Here is a 17,720-nt window from a genome sequence, read left to right as displayed (position 1 = left end):
TTTTGTGTTATTTACAGTATATTTCTTAAACCTAGCACAATGAAGCAAAAAGTTCCGGTGAAAAAGAGCGTGTACTATTTCATGAATTTGACAAGTTGCGGTTTGTTAGATGAAATCGGGCAAAATTCTTTTTCTGCCGAATCTTTGTTCAGATACACAGATATACTTGATGTTGAAAGATTGGTCACAGCGTGTATCTTATCGATCCGAACAGCGGTCTAAATGTCCTACATTTATTACGTCTGCATTTCGGTCCTCACATCCTATCGAAAGAAAACGCCGACAGCTTTACAAATTTTACGACACGTTCACGGGATGTTATCGACATCTTCGCGAGGTAAGAAATCGACTCTGCCAAATTTTCGTCTTAAATAAGACTTCTTCAGGGCAGACTAAGTGGTCAAATCTGCATTCAGCAATTTACCGTGAGGACATTATGAAGCCCCTTATGTTGTTCGGCTTGAGTCTGCCCTGAAGAAGTCTTATTAAAACGAAAATTTGGCAGAGTCGATTTCCAGTTTTTGGTGTATTGTATTTATTGTTCTGGTACGAGATCGCGACAGTTTGGGCTTTTTGATTCTATTCGCGAGGTAGGTATACTCTTTTACGAGGTCAATACGATACAACAGCTACACACATTTACACACGTTCACGGGATGTTATCGGCATCTTCGCGAGGTAGGTATACTCTTTTACGAGGTCAATACGATACAACAGCTACACACATTTACACACGTTCACGGGATGTTATCGGCATCTTCGCGAGGTAGGTATACTCTTTTACGAGGTCAATACGATACAACAGCTACACAAATTTACACACATTCACGGGATGTTATCGACATCTTCACGAGGTAGGTATACTTTTTTCCCAGGTCAATACGATACAACAGCTACACAAATCTACACACGTTCACGGGATGTTATCGACATCTTCGTGAGGTAGGTATACTCTTTTACGAGGTCAATACGATACAACAGCTACACAAATTTACACACGTTCGCGGGATGTTACCGACATCTTCGTGAGGTAGGTATACTCTTTTACGAGGTCAATACGATACAACAGCTACACACATTTACACACGTTCGCGGGATGTTATCGGCATCTTCGCGAGGTAGGTATACTCTTTTACGAGGTCAATACGATACAACAGCTACACACATTTACACACGTTCACGGGATGTTATCGGCATCTTCGCGAGGTAGGTATACTCTTTTACGAGGTCAATACGATACAACAGCTACACAAATTTACACACGTTCGCGGGATGTTACCGACATCTTCGCGAGGTAGGTATACTCTTTTACGAGCTCGTTCCGACACCAGCACGAGCTCAATACGCTCCGCTAACGTCACGTACCTAGCAGGACAAAAGACGCAACTACCCTCAAGTGGTCACGTGAGGTGCGGGATTTTCCCGCGCTGGTAAGCTGAGTATCTTTCGATCATAAAATAAGAGATGTGCTTCAAGCCGAGCTTTGAGATTATGGTATTATGATTATTAGGATTATGGAAAATTCTTCGCTTATAGGCAAGGGAACAAAACTAACAGGTAAGCGATTTCAGGAAGCATTAAGTGTTGAATTTAGGAATGATATTTGCGGCTTATTTCCTACTTGATAATCGCGAGAAAAAACAACCCGAACAGGTCTCACGACAATTCTCTGCAGAATTTTAAATGCAAAACTGGCATTGGAAATCTACGAAAACTAGTTGTATTTTTGGCAAAACGCTTATTGCTATTTTGATAGTGATTCGAATTGAAAAACGTTCGTATTGTAAAACGGCATGAGCAAATGACTTTTGACCGCCACACCTCAAGATATCGCGTTCAAAAGCTTTCGCAAAATATTTATATGAAAAGCCAATCCTACTAAGAAAATAAATCAATTTTTATTTGGTTTGCATTGGTAATACGAAAGTATCCCAGAGCTTAACAAACGTAGGAGTATTATTTTTCATGACTTTCATGTTGTTTCGCCGGGCTAAGTGGGAACATGATGAAACGACGGCTAGGCCAACGCGCATGCGCATTGTATGTGCTTGCGGGTGACCAATGAATAAAACAAAATCTCGCTTCGCACAAAAAAGACGGACAAATTATTACTAAGATTGCATCTAAAGTCACGTTGTACTAATAAGCGCATTACGTTACATTTACATATATAATACACCGATCGCGCACTACTTGTTTCTTGTGCCAAATTTGGCTAGTTATTGCTGGATTTGCCTCCAATCGTTGACCGTAGACGTAGACTTTAGAAGCACACTAGCATACACACATTGGCACCAGTCGGGTGCCAATGGACCATGGACAGCTGTTTCGTCCTTATTAGGACTCGTCAGCATAGCATAGCCGGTTTGCCTCAGTTAAACTTCATCGGCAAAAAAAAACTGCAGGGCGACTTCGACTCGAACGAAGTGCTTTAAACCACAGCTCAGATCCATGTGGGATCTAGAGCTGCGACCGGGCTAGCGTGATGCCAATTGTGCGGATCACGCATGCGACCTTTGCTAGTCTAAAACTCCGTCGGATAGCCAAACTATCCTTGCGAGTATGTATACATAAATGTGGACTTTAGAAGCACACAAGCATACACACATTGGCACCAGTCGGGCCAAGACGGGACGCTAGCACAGTCTATTACCCGGCAGTTCGGCAACCATGGACAGCTGTGGGGGGTGGAGTGGGGGGTGGGGGTAACAATACTAGCGGAGTGGGGGGTGGGGGTAACAATACTAGCGGAGTGGGGGGTGGGGGTGGGGGTAACAATACTAGCGGAGTGGGGGGTGGGGGTAACAATACTAGCGGAGTGGGGGGTGGGGGGTAACAATACTAGCGGAGTGGGGGGTGGGGGTAACAATACTAGCGGAGTGGGGGTTGGGGGTAACAATACTAGCGGAGTGGGGGGTGGGGGTAACAATACTAGCGGAGTGGGGGGTGGGGTAACAATACTAGCGGAGTGGGGGGTGGGGGTAACAATACTAGCGGAGTGGGGGGTTGGGTAACAATACTAGCGGAGTGGGGGGTGGGGTAACAATACTAGCGGAGTGGGGGGTGGGGGTGGGGGGAACAATACTAGCGGAGTGGGGGGTGGGGGTAACAATACTAGCGGAGTGGGGGGTGGGGGTAACAATACTAGCGGAGTGGGGGGTGGGGGTAACAATACTAGCGGAGTGGGGGGTGGGGGTAACAATACTAGCGGAGTGGGGGTGGGGGGTAACAATACTAGCGGAGTGGGGGTGGGGTAACAATACTAGCGGAGTGGGGGGTTGGGTAACAATACTAGCGGAGTGGGGGGTGGGGGTAACAATACTAGCGGAGTGGGGGGTGGGGGTAACAATACTAGCGGAGTGGGGGGTGGGGTAACAATACTAGCGGAGTGGGGGGTGGGGGTAACAATACTAGCGGAGTGGGGGGTTGGGTAACAATACTAGCGGAGTGGGGGGTGGGGTAACAATACTAGCGGAGTGGGGGGTGGGGGTAACAATACTAGCGGAGTGGGGGGTTGGGTAACAATACTAGCAGAGTGGGGGGTGGGGGTAACAATACTAGCGGAGTGGGGGGTGGGGGTAACAATACTAGCGGAGTGGGGGTGGGGTAACAATACTAGCGGAGTGGGGGGTGGGGGTAACAATACTAGCGGAGTGGGGGGTGGGGTAACAATACTAGCGGAGTGGAGGGTGGGGGTATCAATACTAGCGGAGTGGGGGGTGGGGGTATCAATACTAGCGGAGTGGGGGTTGGGGTAACAATGCAAGCAGTGGGAGCCCTGTCCAGGTTACGCTACACAAAGCTCACTGATAAGATGTAGAGTAAAAAATATCAGGGTCCGTCAGGGCGCGCGTGTCTCACAGGGGTAGGTTGCTATAGTGATGCAGCCCGCGCTGTGTGGACAATTGGCTTGACACTGTACCATCGCGCATATAAAAATTGTATTTTTTCCTTAATTAATAATAGTATATTTTTTTATAAAGCGTTAAAACTATGTGTTCATATTCCAAAGCGCTAAATAGAATGAAACAGAGAAGACAGACTTTCATATAGAAATGAATAATTAATAAATTAGTACATTGTAAGCTAGGCGGAACAAATGTGTCTTCATAGCCTGTTTAAATGAAGTCAGTCCCTTTATCCCGCTAATGTAGCTTGGTAATTGGTTCCAAAGTTCTGGACCGACACAAGCAAACGCCCTGGCCCCTAGAGTTTGTTGAGGTGTATGGACAAAAAATGGTCATTTTTTTCCGTGTGTAAATGAACAGACAAAGTTCTTTCTGTGATCACTCTCGTAAACTCGAGTCGTTACCAAGAGTCTACTTGTAGTACGTGACACGAACTGTTTCTTTTGTTCCAGAATTCTTCCAGCAGCACAATGCCCGCAGTACCTTTGACCAGCAGTTGCATGGAGCAAGTGGTGACGATGCGACATCACTGATATTTCCCGCGCTTGGTGCTCTTTTTATGCTTCTCTTTGGCGGGCTTCTTCTCACTTCCGCTTCCGCTTGCTGCAAATCCTTCTCTAGCAACAGCACAGGCAGCCAATCAAGAAACGAGAAACACAAACAAGGTGGTATAGATTTCTCAGCATTTCTCGAGGAAAAAGCTCATCCCCAGGTCTCCTCGGTCCTCCAACAGGAAAACAATGACGTCGTGGATGCCGTGAAAAAATCCTACTGTGAACTCCCGCAATATGCACCACTCAGCGGGGTTATGGGAAATGTCCCGGGCATGCGCGCAGAGGCGTACTCTATATATGGTCATGTGCAGTCAAAGACATCAGACAAGGGACTGAGTCCCATTCACGAGGTTACTGAAGAAAGCGACAAAAATATTGAGGGCGCCGAAAGCAAAAAAAATAGAAACAGCAATTGCCAGTCAGAAACAAGAAAAAGCGATGGAATTCAAAACGGTAATGACGTAGAAGGCATCAGCAAATTAGAAAAGCAAAGCGATGTTGTGTCGTCAAGTAGCGTCTCAATAAGTTGTGACCAAGACGAGTTGTATTGTTATTCGCATAAAAGACATGAGAGCCCAGATTCGAGGGTCAGCGTTTGCTTATCTAATCACATGCGCAGTGATTCAAAACGTGCTGAGAATCTTAGCCATGCGGAAGGAAGGCTGAGTGTGCTGAAAAACGAGCGCGCGCCAAGCGACCTTTACCGCACTGCGCAGGATTGTTCTCTTAAACAAAGTAATGATACGAATACTCACGCCAGTACTACTGATGGATTTCGCCAACTGGATAATACCGCAAGAAATACACCGGGGCTCCAAGTATCAAATCAAAGTGATACCACTTATAATGACGCCATCGACAATGATATCATTGAAAGTCCTTTAGGACGCTTTACGATCGAGAAATGGCTTGCTGACGTCATAGATAGAGACACCAGTAGACAGGAGGAACCGTCGTATGACTGGAAGAGGAAGCGGAAACTAAGCAAAGATGAACAGCGAGAGATTTTAAGGCGACTGCAGCCTGGAATACAAGTCAAGGATTCAAGTGAGGGAAAGAGGAAGGGGCACAAACCGTTCGTTACTGGAGAGATTGTAAACAGAGAAAGCAATGTTCTGAAAGGCGGGAGATTAAGTCGGTTGCGTGTCGTCTGTGCTCCCTCGGAGATGTGTATTCACGGGACGGCATGCTGCGAGCGGAATATTCACGGGACGGCATGCTGCGAGCGGGATATTCACGGGACGGCATGCTGCGAGCGGGATATTCACGGGACGGCATGCTGCGAGCGGGATATTCACGGGACGGCATGCTGCGAGCGGGATATTCACGGGACGGCATGCTGCGAGCGGGATATTCACGGGACGGCATGCTGCGAGCGGGATATTCACGGGACGGCATGCTGCGAGCGGGATATTCACGGGACGGCATGCTGCGAGCATTGCAGCGAACACCACCAAACATCAATTAAACACGAAGAACAAGGTTTTTTCTCAGGAAAGAGTCAAAAGCACGTGCGCGTGAAAAATATCACGGAATCAAAGCCAAGAAACACAGATGTTGTGCGAGGCGCAAGTGCGTTTGCAGACTCAACGGCAGAAATGTCTAATTCCCACGGGCAGCAGGATAGTATTCGTGGCGCAAGCGCCTTTGCTGGTTGGAATGCTGGTTTACACGCGCCCGACTTAGCTGGTAAATCGTTTACACTTGGCGATAACAAAGCTATCACTCGAGGCGCCAGCGCTTTCTCCTGTTCATCGTCAGTGGGAGATGCGGCTGATGTACGCGGCGCAAGTGCATTTGCTGGAAAAGACTACAAAAAAAGTTTCCACGCTTCTAGCGCTGACATGGTGGGGCATGACATAAAAGGAGGTGCGGATATCCGCGGTGCTAGTACATTCGGCGAAAAGGAAATCCCTCGGGGTGCGAGTGGATTTGAATCCCCATCTGAAGATAACACAAGTTGTGAGAAGTCCAGAAATTCTATTAGGAGCATTTCGACATTGCAACGTAAATTATTGCCGAGGGGGGAGAACAGCTTACGTTCAAGACCGGAGCTTGTAAGCTTGTCAGCCGCTGGTATCCCTAGTACTGATGCAATCATAGATACAGTAAATGGTGCAGAGAGAAAAGCGGGCTTGCCTATGAGAAATGCAGATAAACACCAGTCACGAAAAGAACTTACAGATGCTGAGCGGAGAGGATTCAAGATGCAGGGGTTTCATTCCGAGCGCGCTTCCAGTAAAGCAGAAAATAACGCGCCAAATTGGATACCAGATGCGAGCTACCCAGAGAGCATTGCGAGCAATCATCGGAGCTCTAAAGAGCAATCCAATCACGGCCAATCAAAAAGAAAATTACGCGATTTCATGCCTGACGATAAGCATCTTGGGAAACCTGAAGCCCATTCCACACGCGAATCAAATCGACTGTTTGACTGCGCACAGAGCTTAACACGCCGGCCAGGGCATCATGGGTACCCAGACGAAACCGCGGCACGTCTGACTGGTGTGGGAGAGGCACTCACGTACCCAGAAATCATTGCGAGAGGAGAAGAAGAGGGTGAGTTTGCATGCCCAGAAGACACTACAAGCTTAGTGGGTACTTCGAGCGTGTCACTTAGCCTCGCTGTCATGTCTGATCAAGGGGAACCTATGGATGAATTCATGCGGGGGACTGGCCCGAGGGATGTACATAGATTAATACAGAAAGAGTCTGGGGACCGGTGTAAGTCTGCAAACGAGGCCCTTACGGTTAAGCGTAGAATTCAAGAAAATAATGTAAGCATAGCAAGCTGTGCGGGTCATAACGAGGCTACAAACCACAAACTTAAACGGCATCAAAGCTGTGAGGAGCTCAGACGAAATAATGAGAAGAACGTTGATATAAAGCAGTTGAAAAGATTCTTTTCACATGTAAAATCAACTACGAAAATAAGGAATGATGACAACGAAAGTCAGAGGATGCGAACTGGTTCACATGGGGTAGAGAACATTGAAAAAAAGCCAGATTCAGCAAGACATCAATGCGCATCGTTACAAATGTTGAATAACAAAGGAATTTGCGATGATCCGCGGAGAAGTAGCACCCCAAAATGTCTTCTACAAGAGAGCGACGAGAGACGAACATTAAGTAGAAACAGCATTGAACCAATAGCAAGCCTTAAAAAGGACCCAAGCATTGAGCCAATAGCAAGCCTGCGAAAGAACCACAGCATTGAGCCAATAGCAAGCCGGGGAAAGAACCACAGCATTGAGCCAATAGCAAGCCTGGGAAAGAACCACAGCATTGAGCCAATAGCAAGCCTGGGAAAGAACCCCAGCATTGAGGCAATAGCAAGCCGGGGAAAGAACCACAGCATTGAGCCAATAGCAAGCCGGGGAAAGAACCCATCAGCTCTGTCGGGGCTTCTAAAAGCTTTGAAACGCGATAAGCAATCGAGAAGCAGCCTGTCTCAAAAGCAAACGGGAAATATTTCAAATATTGAGGAATCGTTTCTAAGTTACAATGGTGAGGCCATGGGGAAGTTAGATTTCTGCTTGTTTTATGACAGAATGAATTGTCGCAACCCCACGTTATATGTCACTGTTCTCCAAGCTACAAATTTGTCACTTGACTTTGAGAGCGCTTCAAGCATCCACATTGAAACATGCATAGAAAGTGAAAACCCACAATGGAAGAAAACAAAGACAGTACGTTCAGGAGAAAACAGTGTTTTCAATGATTTGATTGTCATTTCGGGTCTAAAGCAAAGCGAGTTATCGAATGCAATATTGCAGTTTTTGCTGGTCAGCGATAATATACAAAGAGCATGCGCAAACGCCAGCATTTCATTGGCTCCTCTCAAATCACGTGATAAATTGAAGCAAACATGCTCACTTCAAAGGACTCTCGTAGAAGACGATGACACGTTGGTAAGTGAAAAAACACAAGTCACTGTGCCCATCGAGAAAACACGAATCCTGCCTAAGCAGTAAAAGAATGGGTGTGGTGAACACCAATTTGAATCCATAAAAGATAGCACAAAGAAAAACAGGCGTAGACACAGATACCTAGGGCCTCCATTTATTGTTTTTCATATCTAGAGGCAATAGGAAGTTAATAGTTGAACGTCGTCTGACGAGGACTTTACATCAGCTCTTTGCTCTCCACTTCCTGTTAGACTAAAAAACACATAATTGAATCAATAGGAAGGCAGGGGAAGACACGATCAACAAACTCAAGTTCCTGTAGGAGCCCTCTACCTCGGCCTCAAGTACAGCTCTTTGGAAGAGCAACTGCTGGTTCAAATTCTCAAAGCTCGCGGGTTACCGGCAATGACCAAGACTGGAGAAACAGGTAGGATGGGAACCCTGTGCTTAAAATACTTTGCGGTTATACTGATAGTTCACTTTTTTGTCCGTTTTGTCCTTAATATCGCTCTCCAGCGCCGGGTAGAGTGATATACACAATGTTCTTTCCTGTCAGTTTTATAGTTACAGATTCGCGTGTATCGCTTAGGAGAATGTCTAAGTAGATAAGAGGAAAGCTCTCTTATCGGGCGCTCTTTCCCTGTGCATACCATGATATTAGGAAGAATGCAAATTTGGTTTATTGAGCAATTGTCTCAAAGTTGTACTAGTCTCGTAGGCTGAACTTGGGTTGAAGGGGGGAGGGGGCGTTTTCAAGGCTCCAATTATATACTGCAGTCTAAAAAAGCTCCTTTTCCACCATTCATACCATTTCATACACTTTCATACCATTTCATACACTTTCATGCCATTTCATACACTTTCATGCCATTTCATACACTTTCATCCACCCTTCATACCATTTCATACACTTTCATCCACCCTTCATACCATTTCATACACTTTCATACCATTTCATACACTTTCATACCATTTCATACACTTTCATACCATTTCATACACTTTCATACCATTTCATACACTTTCATACCCTTGAAATGATATTCTTAAATTGTCGAATTCGTTTTGGGAGTGTTTTTGTACATATCACTCAACTAAAAAGAAGAGAGATAGGCGGCGTGGGTCGCTTAATTTATGTGACTGGACGAAACCTTTCTCGTGATTCGCTCTATGTTTATTGGCAACAGCTGCTTTATTAGAACCGGCGCCTTGCTCGATATTTCGGGGCCGTTTTTTTAGATATAATGAGATGCTCTCTTTTAAAAATATTATTTTGTGACATGTAAATTGCAAGCTGTCTAAACGTTGACATTTCTTTTCAGATCCGTTTATTTTGCTGACCGTGAAGGATCCTGGAAGTGTAGTTGCTGAAAGACGCACTTCCGTCCAGCGGTCTCAGCGGAACCCGGTATTTGACTCAAAACACGTGATTGACATTCAAATCACACGAATGCCGCTGGCGACACTTGAGCTTTTAGTAATACACAAAGGCATCGCTAAGAATAGATCAATCGGAAATGTGAGAATTGGAATGGATGCTGGAAAGGACGGAATGGATCACTGGAATGAGATACTTTGCAATCCTGATGATATTGTCCATAAATGGCACCAGATATACAAGTAAAGAGGAGTGTGATTTTATTCATTTATTCTCTACAAGAAATTGTGAATATACAAAGTGCTTATTGTAATTCTCATAAGTAATATACTAGTCAAAGCGTCATAGTGTGAATAAATGGCCCTTTGCGACCGAAACAATTCAAAAAGCTCCCAGGTCTGTGCATTATTCTCACCCCTTTACAGACGACTCCTCCCCTCCCCCATCCCCTTGCACATCGTTTTCCATTATTCGTTCAGGTCAACCAAGGGTTGCCCCCTGGAATATTCCCCCTGGGGTAGTCCTCCCTGGGGTAGTCCTCCCTGGGGTAGTCCTCCCTGGGGTAGTCCCCCCTGGGGTAGTCCTCCCTGGGGTAGTCCTCCCTGGGGTAGTCCTCCCTGGGGTAGTCCTCCCTGGGGTAGTCCTCCCTGGGGTAGTTCCCCCTGGGGTAGTCCTCCCTGGGGTAGTGCTTGGGCCTCCAAGGTTCTTTGAGGATAAAAGCGCTTGCGCAAGCTACCACCGTAACCGTATGAACGATTAAAAGTTATTGAATAAGAATAGCTTTCGATTAACGATCCCACATTGAAGCATCAATGAAGCATCAAAAGAAAATACGTGAAAAAATTAGAAAACAATAACTGCAAATAATGAAGGTTTTTACCAAGTATTCCTCCACTCAACCGCACAGGTTTCTTTGTCGCTCCTTTCGACACTGTTTCTCTTGTTTCGACACTGTTTCTCTCGTTTCGACACTGTTTCTCTCGTTTCCACACAGTTTCTCTCGTTTCCACACTGTTTCTCTCGTTTCCACACAGTTTCTCTCGTTTCCACACTGTTTCTCTCATTTCAACACTGTTTCTCTCGTTTCCACACTGTTTCTCTCGTTTTCACACTGTTTCTCTCGTTTCCACACTGTTTCTCTCGTTTCCACACTGTTTTTCTCGTTTCCACACTGTTTCTCTTGTTTCCACACTGTTTCTCTCGTTTTCACACTATTTCGCTTATTTCTAGATGCGTGGACTCGACACTACTCAGGCTTGCAACTATGCAGTTCTGCCATCATGCAAATGTGGTTGTTCCGGGTTAATTTTCACTACAATCCTGAAAGCTGTGGTTTGTATGGGCGTGGCGAGTTACAGCTGCCTTGCTCGCTGTTCTCAGGTTAAATAAAACATATGACTTTCCATTAAAGCCCCATTGGCAACCAAACGGCGATTGTTGTTGTTTTGAAATAGCGCCATTGTCTTGCGAGCGATTTGATTGGAGGACTATAATACGCATAATTATTCACTACCGAAACTCGAGGTGCGTGTTTAATCTTGTTTTCGCCGGTGAAGAAAGCTTTTCAGCCACTGTTTCCACAGTATTTAGGAAGACAAGAACATAACGTAACGAAGAAACGACCAAGCAATGCGTGCTTCAGGATAAGGATTATTGACAAATAAAGATTGATGTCATCGGGAAAGATGTTGGTTTATCCCACGCGACCACTCAAACTCGAAACTATTCTTTGTTTTATCACTGATAAGTACTATAACCTGTAACTAAAACTCTAGGTTAATAACCATGAAGCGAGAGGTCGATGAAAATATATGCCGAACACATAGGAAGTATATATTTCATTGCTATGATTTGCAAATTCCACTCACGGCAAAACTTCTAAATTTTGTTTGTTCCTCTTGCATTTTTAGGATTGCATCGAGGTGGTATTAACCGTTTTCATATGACATCGCATAAATGCCAGCATATAGATAAATCTTAGAATTATCTGCAAGGTATTGTTGTAAAACGATAAAGTAAAAACAATTTTTTCTAGGTTTCTGTATTATCGTCAGTCTCAAACCTTTCCTGATGAGCGCACGGAATCTATTTGAATAAGGCGCGTACACAGGGGGGGGGGGGGGGGGGGGTGCGCAGTGAGGGCGCGTACACAGGGGGGGGGGGGTGCGCAGTGAGGGCGCGTACAAAGGGGGGGGGGGGTGCGCAGTGAGGGCGCGTACAAAGGGGGGGGGGGTGCGCAGTGAGGGCGCGCACTCCCCCTTGGCGGCCAAAAAGTGGGCCATTTCTTATTAAGGAATGCTTTTTCCATATATATAGATAGATTAAGTTTATTAGCAGCTTACACACACAAGTACATGGCTGTCACGCTAACAAACATTAATATAAAAAAACAAAACGAGTAATACAAGAGTCCAGCTACTTTTAGACTACCTATCCCTAGATAAAAAAACAGTCAAATATTAATTTAGCGACCACCCTCTGATACCTATGACTGTTCACCCTCCCCCCCCCCCTCTCAGCAATCCTGGGTACGCATCATTTGTGAAGTGACGGTACTGGGGTTAAGAAGGGACTCTCCGTGATCCGTGATCCGTAATCCGTGATGCGTGATCTGTAATTCGTGATTAGACACAATTTTCTCTAAAAAAAACAATCAGAGAAATTCAAGCCATGGTTCGTGAAATCTTGTGTCCTTACGACCCGCGAATTAGATAATTTCTCTTGCGTGAATCTTGATTACAAGCTTCAAATTCGTGAACATGACATTTGTTCTATGTACCACGCAAAAAATAATAATTGTTTGCAGATCGTGTGTGTTTATGTATATTCATTTCTTGATTTCGCGTCCTGCTTTGTATTTCATATTTTGTTGCGATATTTCGCGTCCTGCTTTGTGTTTCATATTTTGCTGCGATATTTCGCGTCCTGCTTTGTATTTCATATTTTGTTGCGATATTTTGCGTCCTGCTTTGTATTTCATATTTTGTTGCGATATTTCGCGTCCTGCTTTGTGTTTCATATTTTGCTGCGATATTTCGCGTCCTGCTTTGTATTTCTTATTTTGTTGCGATATGTAGCGTCCTGCTTTGTATTTCATATTTTGTTGCGATATTTCGCGGCCTGCATTGTGTTCCATATTTTGTTGCGATATTTCGCGTCCTGCTTTGTATTTCATATTTTGTTTTGTTGTTGTATTTCATTTTTTATTTTGGCTCGTGACTCGTGATTGCTACACCCCAGTCCCCTTCACCCCCCCCCCCCCCCCAATCCCCACCCCACCCCTTGAGGTTGCAGCAAATCAAACAAATTTCTATTGCAAATATCTATTGCTATTTCTCAAGTACGCGAGTTCTTCAAACACACTTTAACATTCGTTGGGGTGAAGAAGACTTTCAGAACCATCCCTCCCCACCCTTCCCTCACCGGTTTAGAGACAAATGACGCGAGGACTAACAGTTTTATAAATTTACACAAGCCTCGATTTCAAAGCTTATAACTTTTAACATACACACATACATTAATACATACATAGTTTATTGGTACAATAATTTAGATTCGGTATGTATGCCAATAATGCTTTGGGAAATAACGAACGAAAAAAGAATACGTACAGTAATGGCATTTTGTTTTGTCTTATTCGAAATGAATCTCACACGTATTTTGCAGCTGCCGCAGCATTGTTTTCAGGGGGTTGATTATTTTTAGAAACGTATTGTGTGGGAAAAGGCTCTTGTTATAGAAGAATCCGTCTCTAACGTCTTTATACGCGTCGCAATTCACGGCAAAATGCCACTCGTCTTCCGTACCCAATTTGCAATAGGACAAGTTCTTTCTTCTGGTCTATTATAGGCTCTCAAATGCCTCCGTATTTCTTCTGGTATATTATAGGGTCTCAAATGCCTCCGTATTTCTTCTGGTCTATTATAGGGTCTCAAATGCCTCCGTATTTCTTCTGGTCTATTATAGGCTCTCAAATGCCTCCGTATTTCTTCTGGTCTATTATAGGCTCTCAAATGCCTCCGTATTTCTTCTGGTCTATTATAGGGTCTCAAATGCCTCCGTATTTCTTCTGGTCTATTATAGGGTCTCAAATGCCTCCGTATTTCGATTTGTAAGGGATGGCTGCTTATTCTGAGACACGTAAATGCTGTTCTATGTTTTGAGCTGAGGACATACATTTACTGGAGACTGGAGACCTTGAGGGGTCTTGTGCCCCCCTGACATACCTGTCAACCTCTGAAAATCTCAAGGCTTGAGAATATTTTGGGGGGAGGGGTGGGGTATATTAATTTTTGAGGGGAAGGGGTGGGTTTAGCCTTGCAGGCGTTTGCAGTATAGAAAGCTCTCACGAACAAATCCACTTGTTGATCTCACGAGGGTGTTAGATTAATTGTGCTACGCAATGGAATCATTGTTTCAAATATTTCCAATAATAAAAAATAGGCAAAATAACAATTTTCTATAGAATAATTTTTTGGAGCCGATAAAAATCGCTAAAAGCGGGAGATTTGGTGCTTAACGCGGGAGAGCGGGAGAAGGGGTCCAAAATCTTGATACTCCCGCCTAATGCGGGAGAGTTGACATGTATGCCCTGCCCCCCCCCCCCCCCCCCCACCAATCATTTTTTTTTTTGCTTTTTCTAAAGACAGTTTTTATTTTTGCACAAAGCACTTCCCATAGCCAATATTTTTTACGACCGTTAGGTACGATTCTAGTCTATTTTTTTGTTTTAAAGGTTCTGTACGTTCTTAACTTTTTTTCATTATTTCCCCTGTTACGCTGGTCATAAAAAAGTTCTAGCCATTTTTGTTTTTTAATATCCTCCAGTCTCTCTAGACTGTCCACTAGAAATCTCTGTACATTGAGAGTTTGTGAGTTTTGTATATTCCAAATTAATCCAAATTCTATTTTTTCTATATATTTTTCTACTTTTTCCGACCAGTATTCTTTTTTCGGCGTATCCTTACATTCGTTGTACATAAGATTGTTCAGTTTTACATTCTGTTTGAAATGATTTTTGTCCAGTATTTAAGAGTCCTAAAAACGTATTCTGTCATTAAGGGACATCTTCCGAGTTCTACTCTGCAGGCTGTTTGTAAAACTTTATTTGGAAGGGGTCTCTTATTAGGCTTGCCTTTCACTCCCCTCTCTCCCCTCCCCAACACACACCTCGATTCCACTGTTCTATTATTATTTGCATTTATTATGGAAAAGAAAACATAAACGCTTTGTTAGTAATGTCTTCAACATCTATTGTTCTTTTCAAAAAGGATGATATAACCCCTGCAGTATCGAGAAAGGGAAAAATTTTAGTTTTCACAGATAGCATCGCTTTCAAGTCATTATTGCCCGTGGCACAAAAAAGCAAGTCAACATCAAGACATGATTTTACATAGAAATTTGATTGGCAATTGTATGAATTTCACAGCTCAACAGCTATTATCCTTTTCCTAATTCTCTAAAAGGCGGTCAATAAACCCAACATGATAGATAAAAAGCCCACTCACAGGCTCAAATCTAATTTGACACTTAACCATACAAACAGTAGGGTTTATATTTGTCAGGGAACTTGTGAATTCTCGCCTTGTGCCACGCTACGCACGGAGTTCAGGCAGACTAATGATGTTTGATTAGCATAATTATGCGCAAAGATAATCAAGTGCTAGCGGGGGTGGTTTCACTATTGATGTCGTCAGCACTCGCGAGCTGTTGAAGAGAGATCCGCATATCAAATTTTATTTGTGGTCTCACATTTCTCCAACTGCCGCTCCAAGAGCGGGAAACATGAACTCCAGTAACAACACCCTCGAATATCCCTAAACACTATGACGGTTTGTATAAGCTCTGGGTTGTTTATTCGACTTATCCCTTGACTCTCCAGCTTTTTGCTGTGTTCTTTTGCTGCTTGTAAACTTGGTCAGATTTGGAAGGTTTCTTGAAATGAAGTATGAAATCTGGTTTTGTTTTGGTTAGGATACAGCGAGTCTTGGGATCGTCCTGGGCGCCGTTTTAGGGTTCCTGTTTGGCGCCGTGGCCGTCTGCGTTTCATTTCTCTGCTACAGAAGGCATGCGAAGGGTAGTTATGACACGCATGATGTCGATGGTCGCAGGCGAACGATTGAATATTACAGTGGTACGCCGCAAGGCTACCTCCCACCAGCGCACACCAGACCCTACCCTGTACAACCGAATATTTACAGATTGACAAAGAAATCCGAAGAAGAGGCTACTGAATGTGAAGACGGATCCCGCGAGGACGATGGAGAGCGCGTACGGATCACTGACCCGTATGACTCGTCGGTGGTAGAAGAATTAGCCGAAGGGGAAACTGATAGAGATACCATCGCTGATCTCGACACAAGTACTCCTACTAAAGCGAAAAAGCCTAAGAAACCACTGTTAAAACAATTCAGTCTCCCGGCTAAGATCGGTCAACTTTCCGAAGATCTTGTTCATCACAGCCCGGAGAAATTTATCCGAGATAAACAAACAGAGATGCAAGAATGCGTGCTTGAAATCTCTCTGTTCTACGATACTGCGAGCAAAGAGCTGCACATTACGGTGATCAATGTGTCCGGGATTCCAACTTCTGATGAAACTTTCCTTCGACCCCCAAACTGCAGTGTAAAGATGCGGATTTTGCCCGAGATGCTGCACTGGCAGTGGACAAGGAAAGTGTCGAGAACATTGAATCCTGTGTTCAACGAGACCTTTATTGTTCCCGGGTTTGTGCATAATAAGTTGCGGGAGTGTACTGCCCACTTCGTTGTGCTGGATTTCGACCACATCCAAGACAACGTGTACGTTATTGGCGAAGTTTTCATGCCTTTGTCTGAACTCAGAGCTAACAGACTCGAGAAAATAGTCAAGCGAGTCAATCCTCTGTCCTTCTAAAAATAATCCGAAGACTTGGCGAATAATGAGGCGATTTTGTGGGGGGCTGTTAGCCTTATCCGCGGTCACTCCACTCTCTTCAATATAAGAGCACAACAGGAAAAAGTAAAACAACAGCTTGAAACTAATTGTATTTTCCAACTCCGACGTTATGATATAATGTTATTTAGTCAAACAACATTCTAAAATAAGTTTCTGGAAAATGAATCTTAAAACTCATCCCAGCGGTTGTTAAAGAAGACACCAGGGGAAATATATTTTGTGGATTTGTTTGGATAAAGGGCAAATCACGGAGAAATATAAAACCAATGATTGTTAGTGGACAATAGCACTTCTGGGATATAAATACAATTTACTATTTACATAGAAGGCCCAGCAGTTAAGTTTACTGTCGTGTCGTTCGCGATGCGGAACTGATCTCAATTCCCCTAATCCCGTGTCGTGTCGTGTCGTTCGCGATACAGAACTGATCTCAATTCCCCTAACCCCGTGTCGTGTCGTGACGTGTCGTTCGCGATACGGAACTAATCTCAATTCCCCTAACCCCGTGTCGTTATGTGTCGTATCGTTAAGTGTGCTGTCTAGTTGTTAATTGTACTGTCGTGGGTTCTTAGGTTGAGGGGACCGACATCTTTTTTTCTTTTCTTTTTCTTCACGGGGATACTTTGGGGATTGAAGCTTTGTAAGAGGAGAAGCACAACTTGCTTTATCGATATGCTCGAAATTATGTTTACTTAATAGATATTGCTTTAATACTTCATATTTCTTTTTCAATTTCACTTTTGGTTTATTATGATTGAACTAATCCGGAATGTACGCACGCGATGCGGAACTGATCTCAGTGGCCCTGGCCCCGTATCAGCGATTAGTAATGTCTGCACGATAACAGAAAAAAGCTGGAGCTTTTATCATTCACAATTTCACTTAGAAAGTGATGTTTTCATTAGCGTTTTAGCGCGAGAAAAGTTAGTGACTTTCGTAGATTCTCTACGAAAAGGAATATATAAATGGTAAACAGTGATATATATTTGTTTGCGCCCTCTCATCCTCTTGTCAAAGTTATTGTGTGAAAATACTA

General features: G+C 44.0%; 2 protein-coding genes across 3 annotated transcripts; both read left to right on the top strand.

Annotated features, from left to right (window-relative positions):
* Positions 1 to 322: 322 nt before the first annotated feature.
* Positions 323 to 10,091, top strand: LOC116610130. Of its 2 annotated transcripts, XM_032370826.2 has the most exons (5): positions 323 to 590; positions 1,511 to 1,557; positions 4,361 to 8,373; positions 8,650 to 8,797; positions 9,693 to 10,091. In XM_032370826.2, the coding sequence occupies exons 2-5, from the start codon at positions 1,515 to 1,517 to the stop codon at positions 9,992 to 9,994; spliced, it is 4,506 nt and encodes a 1,501-aa protein (XP_032226717.2). In that variant the 5' UTR covers positions 323 to 590; positions 1,511 to 1,514; the 3' UTR covers positions 9,995 to 10,091. The 2 variants fall into 2 exon arrangements, with proteins under 2 accessions (XP_032226717.2, XP_032226715.2); XM_032370824.2 differs by lacking the exon at positions 323 to 590 and having other exon boundaries at positions 1,106 to 1,557.
* A 5,256-nt stretch (positions 10,092 to 15,347) lies between these two features.
* LOC116610141 (synaptotagmin-4) lies at positions 15,348 to 17,008 on the top strand. Its single transcript, XM_032370843.2, has 2 exons — positions 15,348 to 15,579; positions 15,722 to 17,008. Exons 1-2 carry the CDS (start codon positions 15,574 to 15,576, stop codon positions 16,640 to 16,642), a joined length of 927 nt encoding a protein of 308 aa, XP_032226734.1. The 5' UTR covers positions 15,348 to 15,573; the 3' UTR covers positions 16,643 to 17,008.
* Positions 17,009 to 17,720: the final 712 nt, after the last annotated feature.

This window comes from Nematostella vectensis, chromosome 5 (assembly GCF_932526225.1).
Source record: "Nematostella vectensis chromosome 5, jaNemVect1.1, whole genome shotgun sequence".
NCBI classification, from domain to species: Eukaryota; Metazoa; Cnidaria; class Anthozoa; order Actiniaria; family Edwardsiidae; genus Nematostella; species Nematostella vectensis.
This window is presented reverse-complemented; position numbering and strand designations above follow the sequence as displayed.

What these genes read in the sequence shown, in the direction of transcription:
- LOC116610130 (XM_032370824.2), top strand. Translation starts at nt 1,500, where the DNA reads ATGATTATTAGGATTATGGAAAATTCTTCGCTTATAGGCAAGGGAACA. An exon ending in CAAGGGAACAAAACTAACAG is followed by an intron (nt 1,558 to 4,360) that starts GTAAGCGATTTC and finishes CTTTTGTTCCAG; the next exon opens with AATTCTTCCAGCAGCACAAT. An exon ending in GACCAAGACTGGAGAAACAG is followed by an intron (nt 8,798 to 9,692) that starts GTAGGATGGGAA and finishes ATTTCTTTTCAG; the next exon opens with ATCCGTTTATTTTGCTGACC.